This window comes from Diplotaxodon limnothrissa, linkage group LG10, assembly GCF_057381915.1.
Source record: "Diplotaxodon limnothrissa isolate DT_005_m linkage group LG10, D_limnothrissa_male_GT1.1, whole genome shotgun sequence".
Classification (NCBI taxonomy): Eukaryota; Metazoa; Chordata; class Actinopteri; order Cichliformes; family Cichlidae; genus Diplotaxodon; species Diplotaxodon limnothrissa.
Window position 1 is genome coordinate 36,074,135 of NC_140605.1, and position 8,438 is coordinate 36,082,572.

The 8,438-nt window shown below is 42.9% G+C and overlaps 2 protein-coding genes across 4 annotated transcripts in view; one reads left to right on the plus strand and one right to left on the minus strand.

Annotated features, from left to right (window-relative positions):
• The window catches only part of LOC146624908 (GTPase IMAP family member 9-like), a 4,287-nt gene extending 206 nt beyond the window's left edge, over positions 1-4,081 (minus strand). Inside the window, exons 1-3 of one of the 2 annotated variants that reach the window (XM_085364787.1) lie at positions 3,117-3,306; positions 724-804; positions 1-636 (exon numbers count right to left, since the gene is read on the minus strand). The exon at positions 1-636 is cut by the window's left edge and continues 206 nt beyond it. In XM_085364787.1, coding sequence (XP_085220913.1) covers positions 1-636; positions 724-804; positions 3,117-3,216 — 817 coding nt within the window. In that variant the 5' untranslated portion in view covers positions 3,217-3,306. Of the gene's footprint in view, positions 637-723; positions 805-3,116; positions 3,307-4,060 lie in introns of those variants that run through there. The other variant, XM_085364788.1, reaches the window with a different exon arrangement.
• Positions 1-8,438, plus strand: part of LOC146624907 (GTPase IMAP family member 7-like) — an 8,716-nt gene extending 278 nt beyond the window's left edge. The window contains exons 2-3 of one of the 2 annotated variants that reach the window (XM_085364794.1): positions 2,004-2,036; positions 7,634-8,438. In XM_085364794.1, the coding sequence (XP_085220920.1) occupies positions 2,004-2,036; positions 7,634-8,438 (838 nt within the window). Of the gene's footprint in view, positions 1-2,003; positions 2,037-6,894; positions 6,914-7,608 lie in introns of those variants that run through there. The other variant, XM_085364793.1, reaches the window with a different exon arrangement.

The window sequence follows — 8,438 nt, forward strand, 5'->3', positions numbered from 1 at the left end:
GTTCAGTCTCTTCTCTGACGGCTCTCTCAGCCTCCTGCAGCATCTCATTGGTGTAACATTTTCCTCCGTTGCTCTGAACCATGGTGTTGATCTTCTCCAGCAGCTCCCTGACCTGAGAGACATCCTCACTTCTGTTCTTAAAAACATGATATCCTCCACCACACTGACTGATGAAGCCGTGCAGACGCTGATTTCCATTTATTAATGTGTCTATGTTAGCTTCATTGTCCACATCATCTCCATGTGTGAACAGCACCATAGTATAATCTGCTGCTTCTTTTCCAAATATCTCCTGAAGGATTTTCACTGTTTCTTGTTCTTCTTTGGTGAATCTGCCAATCTGGATGACGATCAGGAACACATGAGGACCAGGCGCAACAAAGGAGATGCATCTAACAAACTGTTCCTTCACCTCCAACTCAGACACGGTGATGTCAAACAGGCCCGGAGTATCGACGACAGCCAGCGTCTGTCCTTCCACCTCTCCTGTTTCCTTCTGACACTCTGACGTCACTGAAGCAAAAGAGGATGTAGATTTAAAGGCTTTTCTTCCCAAGATGGTGTTTCCTGATGCACTCTTCCCAACTCCCGTTCTCCCAACAAGCACCATCCTGAGGTGAAGGTCCTCTGCATGTGCTGTGGAAGTTAAAGAGATGGCTGTCATTATTAGTGGGAGTCTCTCAGTCATCATGTGGAACAGTAAAATATAAACATGAGACTGACCTTCTGCTTCCTCCTGTACATGGATGACATCACGCTGTGTGTCAGAAGTGAGCGAGGCATCAACGTGTTGATCAGCAGGATCTACAGCGAGGACATCAGCATGTCATTCAGAGTGGATAAGGCTGCGTCCACGCGTACACGGGTATTTTTGAAAACTGAGATTTTCCGTTTTCATTTTAAAAAATAATCCCGTCCACACGTAAAGGCAGAAATGGAGGAAAACGCTGCTATGAACATGCCAAAGCAACAGGTGGCGCTATATTCCTAACCGTGTAGAAATGTTGGCCAATCAGAAGTCTAGAAGCCTCGGTGGGAAAAAGTAAACAAAGCTGGGGCATAGAAGCAGAACAGAGTCGTATGTGTGGAGGGACAGTAACTGTGTGTATATGTAAGCATTTAAACACTGCAGAGAGTACAAGTAACAGTAACAGTATTGTAGAAATTCATTTCACCGAAACAATAACGTCAAAAAAGGCGCACACCTTTGACGCTGCGTTTTCTCCGTTTTTCTCGTCCACACGTAAACGCAAAAACTGAGTTTTCAAAAATATCCACCCTGGCCGGCGTTTTTAAAAATCTCCGTTTTCAGTGACCAAAAACGCCGTTTACGTGTGGACGAAAGGTGCAAACGCATAGAAAAATCTGCGTTTTCAAGAATACCCGGGTACGTGTGGACGTAGCCTAAGTGTGTCTGAGTGTTCTCAAAGAGAGGGACGGTGATCTGGACTGAGGCGTGGAGTCAGACCGTAGAATAAGAGATACCTGAGCATCCACAGGCCAACATGAAGAAGCTGCAAGAAGGTCCCCCCCACGTATCTATAGAGGCAGGAGTTCATGCTTCACCACTTCATGAACTTTGATGACATGAACTGAGGTTAAATGTACAGTTTGATTGTGGAACTGTTGTGTTTCGCTCCCACACAGTGGTGTCTCTGAGCCATGTCAGGCTGAGGGGTAAATCCCCAAAACAGTTGCTTTTTACTGTAAAGCAATAAAGGTGTTTAGACACACACTGAGTGAAGAAGAAACACCCAATGCATCATGGGAATCCCCAGCAGCCTACGTCTATTGCAGCATAACTAAGGGAGGATTCAGGGTCACCTGGTCCAGCCCTAACTATATGCTTTAGCAAAAAGGAAAGTTTGAAGCCTAATCTTGAAAGTAGAGATAGTGTCTGTCTCCTGAATCCAAACTGGAAGCTGGTTCCACAGAAGAGGGGCCTGAAAACTGAAGGCTCTGCCTCCCATTCTACTTTTAAATACTCTAGGAACAACAAGTAGGCCTGCAGAGCGAGAGCGAAGTGCTCTAATACGGTGATATGGTACTACAAGTAGAGATGGCACGATACCCCTTTTTTATGTCCAATACCGATATCATAAATTTGGATATCTGCCGATACCGATATGAATCCGATATAGTGTTTTTTAATCAACAAAACTGTTTTTTTTAAATATCTTGCTGCATTTTGTATAAGTTCATACTCAAGTTTAAAACAACAACTACACTAAAGCTATTCTGTTATACCTGTATACAAAAAAAAATATTTCATAGTTCAGCAACACTGATCAATCTAATAAACTTAAACCTACACCATCCTCCCTATTCTGGTATTTTAAAGAGTACTTAGCGTAAATATTAAGCAACCTAACTAATAGGGTTCCAACTCCCAGCAACAACAAAAATAAATAAATAAAAAATAGGGAACCACCCCTCACGCTCCACCTCATGATGCTTAATCGACGTAATCAACCTTAATTTGATGCAGTGTGAAAAAAAAATGCACAGAAATCAATTATTTTTCAAGAAATATTAAATAGATTCAACATCTTTCTTCAACAAAATTGCAGACTGCACAGATGGTACCTTCCCAAAGGAAAAAGTACTATAGCTTACTAGGGTATATATATTAGACTTAACAGTTACTATATACAGTAATTGACTTCTATTTATTTTACATCAAATTAAAACTTTGGGTGTCAGATAATTATTTATTAAAAGCTCGACATTTTAAATGAGAATAAGAAAGAAAAGTATGTCTTTGTGCCCCCTTTTCCCTGTTCATGCCCTATCGGCCCCCTGGCTAAACTTTGCTAGATCCGCCCCTGCACAGTTACCAGCGTCAGCTACGTAGAAAAAGATCCTGGAGTAGAAAGTAATATTAAATACATTCTAACAACAGCTGATCAAGCTTAAACGTGCTGCTGTTGTTCAGCCGCTGGTTTCCTCTTTCTGGTGCAAAGTGGGCCACAGAAAGACTCGCGACAGAAAAGCCGATCAGCTGATCATTGATCAGTTTCATGATTGAAGTAGCAGCCAGAAGAGGCAGTCGCTCCATATATCGTTTGTTAAGCTTAATGCAGGAATGCTTTACAAACATTCAGAGATGGACTTACACACTTGCTTTACTTCTCTCGGGATCACTTTGTCGGAGATGAAATGCCGGGTTGCTAGCGAAGCTCCAAATGCTATCCAGACCACCGACAGGTCCCGCATGCCACAGCCGCTCTATCACGTGATGCATACTGCTCCGACTGCTAACGTTCTGAGGTGAGTTACGGCGTGTTGCAAGTTTTGTGAGGTGCTTTCGTGATATTTAATGGATCAGATTACATTTTTTATTTTTCTCCGATATCCGATCCAGTAATTTAGGTCAGTATCGGACTGATACCGATACGTAATATCGGATCGGTCCATCTCTAACTACAAGGTCATTAAGATAAGATGGGGCCTGATTATTTAAGACCTTGTATGTGGGGAGCAGGATTTTGAATTGATCAATTATTAAGTCATGTACTAACAGAGACTTGGAGGAGAGAGACCTAATATTTAATAATCCACATTTCACTGTTTTACTCTTTGGATACTGTATTGTTCTTTCTTTGTGATTGTTTATGTTTAAGTTGTTTGTTGCTGGTTTTTAGTTTGTTTTTGTCCGTTTGGGAGCTGACACAGTCTCTATGGAGATGGGTTTTTTTTTTGGGGGGGGGGGGGGGGGGGTAGCAGGAGGAGAGAAGCTGCAGAGAGGCGTGTGAGACTGCAACTCTGCTTCCTGGTCCCAACTCTGGATAGTCATATTTTGGGGGGTTTAATAAATTTGTCCATATTTCTAGAAATGAGAGCTGCTCCATCCAAAGTGGGATGGATGCCGTCTCTCCTAACAAGACCAGGTTTCCTCCGTCATCGTTAAGCTGAGGACGTATTTATATAATTTCACCTAAACCTGCAAACATTATTCTGTGGTTATATATAAACCTATCCGGTTGTTCAGTCTGACGTCACTAGCCGTGTCTGGGTCTAAACTCCGCTGCAGGTCCATATATCAAACGATCACTATGGCATTACTGAGAGTTGAAAAACTGTCTAAAGTCTTTCATCTTTAATAAAATGATCAGCGTTCTGCTCTACCAGGTGTAACAATTGAGTTTAACATCCAGGCATCCATGAAAACGGAATTTATGACATTTAACGGAGTTAGAAGTTAGCAGGGAGTTAGCTCGCTAGCTTCTATCTAAATACAATATAGCATGTCCTGACTGCGGGGTTTTGGAAACAAATTCAAACGTACAGCTCTGCTATCACTTCCAGCATAAATGAAGACAGAAAACTAAACAGCAGTGACGTTTGTAGGGTTACTGAAGTTGGGCTAGCTGGTATATAATGATGTGCTACGTGACCGCTAGCGACACAGCTATGTTAGCATAATATAAACAAGCTAACTTTTTTCCACTCGATAAAAGTTAACGTGAGTGTTCTCGGTGGTCAGGAACAAATGTAATCGCATGGCAGGATGCTGTAAAAGGACCAAACTTCATCCAGGAGAACAACTGAGATAATCCATCCACAATACGAGGTTAGTCATTCATATACTGCTGCATGGGCTGGGCTGTAGTTACATCCTAAGGTTTTAAAAACTGAGCTTAAATAAATGATTAGTGGTAATAAAAGCCGAGGGAGGTCAACAGTGATCACTGACTGTTTTAGGAGCTTTTAGAGATCAAATAGAAGAAAATACAAAACATTAAACATGTTAACAACACAAAAGCCATATTAAACGCAGACTACTTTAGACCCGCAAGTAGGATTCGTCACGTCATCACTTAAAGACCGGATAGAAGTTAATGAGGGTGTATATATACTGAGATGAGTGCAACAGGTGTGGAAGAAAGCACAGGTAACATTACTGAGGGCAGAGAAAACTTGACTGAAATCAAACTGGAAATCACCTGAACTAAAACATCACATCGATCCAAACTATCACTGTCATAAAAAAAACGAACCACAATTAGCTCAACACTGAGAAGTTAGTCAAACTGGCAGAACAGCATTACTCTGATCATCTACAGGAAATCATTTAGAGTCCGTTTCTGTCGAGTCGGTGCTGCAGACACCTCTGAGCTTTCACTCCACTTTGTGGACACAGTTCACAGTCACCGTCCGTGGAAGCTCCGTCTGTCGATCTAGTGTATACACTCAGGGATGAAGCTTGAGTTATTGATTTGTCTCTTTAGTCTCTCGCGGTTTATTAAGAAGACAAATGACAGGCTGTGGTTGGTGTGCCTGTGTAACACAGACCTGTTCTCATCACTGCATGAACCACAAAGAACTCAGGTGTTGGTGTTTGAAACAAATAAAACAAAACATTAAAAAGCAACAGAGATTAAAGAGAGACTCGGGTCACAGGAATAACTCATCACAGCTCAGGTAAACTCTGCAGTTTCTCAGTTTCTGACTTTTATTATAAAAAGTTTGTCTGAACAGTAAATCAGAATAAAACTTGTAGATGTACTTACGAGGTAGTGAGCCGGCCATGTTGGTGCTGCTCAGGGTTAAAGCTGTGTCACAGTCACATGCCTGCTGCCAAAATGTTTTGCATGAGGTGGTTGTTGTACCGTGACGATCGTCCCTCCCTTTAAATGCAAGGTGCCAGACCTGTCCTACACACAGGAACAACACTCGGGCTGTGGCACCAAACACGGGGAAACAGCCATCAGTGGCTCTTTATGGGAATTATGAGAATAAATATATGTGCAAATATAAGAATGTATGTGCGTCACTATATATATATACTATATATGTCATGGCCTGCGCTGGCAGACCATGGGGAGGTGGGGAAACAGGACCCAGACGCCGGACTCTTCAGTGCAGACAGTGTTTATTTACAAGGTGGTGAAGTGAGCAACAATAAATCCCCCTGTGTCCCAGACTGCCGTTCCCGTCTTCATCCAGTGTCAGTGCTCTGTGTCTCCACTCCTTAGTGTGGTCCGTGGTTGCTGCCCTCTCGTCCCGCAGTTCTCCTGGGAAAGTAACAGAAGCAGCCGTGAATACACCACTCAGTAACAAAACTCTAATTCACTGACTTCTAACTGGGAAACTAACGGAAGTCTCATGAATCGATCCAGCGTCAGAAAGAGCTGCACCACACTCCTAAGTAGCTCCTCCGACGAGGCTTGATCAGCTGCAGGTGTGTGCATCTTCCTCAGGTGTAGCCAGCCACCTGGCAGACCCACCAGGCCTGATGGTGCCTGTAAACCATCCTACCAGAAACACCCAGACCCATACATGGACCCATACACATACCTGCAAGCAGGGAAACCAGGGACAGCCACACAATACATCAAATGTACATATAACAAGTAATATAAATCCAAAACTGCTTATGGGCCCTGGGTCCCTCAGACCCCGGTCTCTGACAATATAAGACAGATGAGTCAATACTTCTGCCAACAGTGTATTTTGAGGTTAAAATGTTGCCTCTCTATAAGTTAACAGAGTAAACAAACTTGAGCGGTCGATGGTACTGACTGACGTTGCATGGAATGATCCAGTTATCAATCATGATGATTGATAACAAGACTAAAAGTTTTTGGTTGATGGCAGTTCAGCTAAAATTTCCCCTAAAAGGAAACATTTGTGAGCCAGTTTCCAACCATGTGGTCTCCTCCCACGACTACAGGTTTATTTATGTGACTGAGCGTGGAGTGGTATACTAACCCACTGAGGAATCTGCCCTGTAGTCACTTTAACAAGTCATTAAGTGCTGATGTGACAGCTGGAGTGTTGTTCCTGTATGTGATATGGTGGCATTAAAGGGAGGGCCAATCTTCATGAATGCACAGAGCTGATGTCAATACGGTAGCTGTGACAGCTTTCACAATCCTGAGCAGCACCAGCATGGCCGGCTCAAAAGCTCGTAAGTACATCTACAAGTTTTATTCTGATTTACTGTTCAGACAAACGTTTTATAATAAAAGTCAGAAACTCCAGAGCTGCCTGTTTACCTGAGCTGTCAGTCTTTATTTCTGTGCCCTGTGTCTATATCTTATTTATCTGTTACTTTTTTAAATTTATGTTTATTTGTTTGAAACAACAAATCCTGAAACATGTGGTTCATGCAGTGGTAAGAACAGATTTGTTTTATGAACGTTTACAGCCAACAGAGCCTGCCAATCCACCCAGTCTTCACTTTGAATGGCATGGATGGATGGATGGACAGACAGACAGACAGACAGACAGACAGACAGACAGACTTTATCAGTAAATCTGATTTCGGGGGATTTCGATGTGCGGAGTAATCCTGTTCTGCCAGTTTGGTTGCTGGTTCTCGTAAACTTCAGGGAATTTATGGTCAGCATTCTCGTCTTTGTTTTGATTGATGTGTGATTGTTTTGGATTGTTCAGATGTTTAGTCATGAGTCATTTCCTGTTTTATTTCAGTAATCAGTCTTTATGTAATGCTGTAAATTTTACTTCCCCCATTCCTGGGTTTTCCTTCCTTGGTACTTCATCATCACCTATCCCTGATTCTGTATATGTAACTGTCCTAGTGTGACGAGCTGGTTGAGGGAGTCCCACTAATAACAGCAGTAATCTGTTTATCTTCTTCAGCAGTTGAACATGTTCCACACCTGAGGATAGTGCTTGTTGGGAGAACAGGAGTTGGGAAGAGTGCATCAGGAAACACCATCTTAGGAAGAAAAGCTTTTGAATCTAAAGCTGCCTTTTCTTCAGTGACAGCAGGGTGTCAGAAAATCACAGATCAGGTAGACTGTCAGATCCTGGATGTTGTTGATACTCCAGGACTGTTTGACACTGATAGACCTGAAGACGAGCTGAAGAGAGAGGTTGCCAGATGCATCTCCTTTGCTGCTCCTGGTCCTCATGTGTTCCTGATCGTGATCCAGATTAGCAGATTCACCAAAGAAGAACAACAAACAGTGAAAATCCTGCAGAAGATCTTTGGAGAAGAAGCAGCAGGTTATACTATGGTGCTGTTCACACATGGAGATGATGTGGACAATGAAGCTAACATAGACACATTGATAAATAGCAGTCCGTCTCTGAGTGGCTTCATCCAACAGTGTGGAGGAAGATATCATGTTTTTAACAACAAAATCAAAGATCCCTCTCAGGTCAAAGAGCTGCTGGAGAAGATCAACATAATTGTTCAGAGACATGGAGGAAAATATTACACCAACGAGATGCTGCAGGAGGCTGAGAGAGCCGTCAGAGAAGAGCAGGAGCGACTTCTGAGAGAAAATATATCGATGGAAGAGCAGGAAGCAAGAAGGCGTGCAGAGAAAAAGAACAAGTTCCTGAAGGCGGTGGGGATCGGGGCGGGAGTGGGAAGTGTGTTTGGTCCACTGGGAGCAGCTCTGGGAGCGGCAGTGGGAGCTACAGCTATAGCCGTGAAAGACAAAGAGTGTGTTACTCAGTGA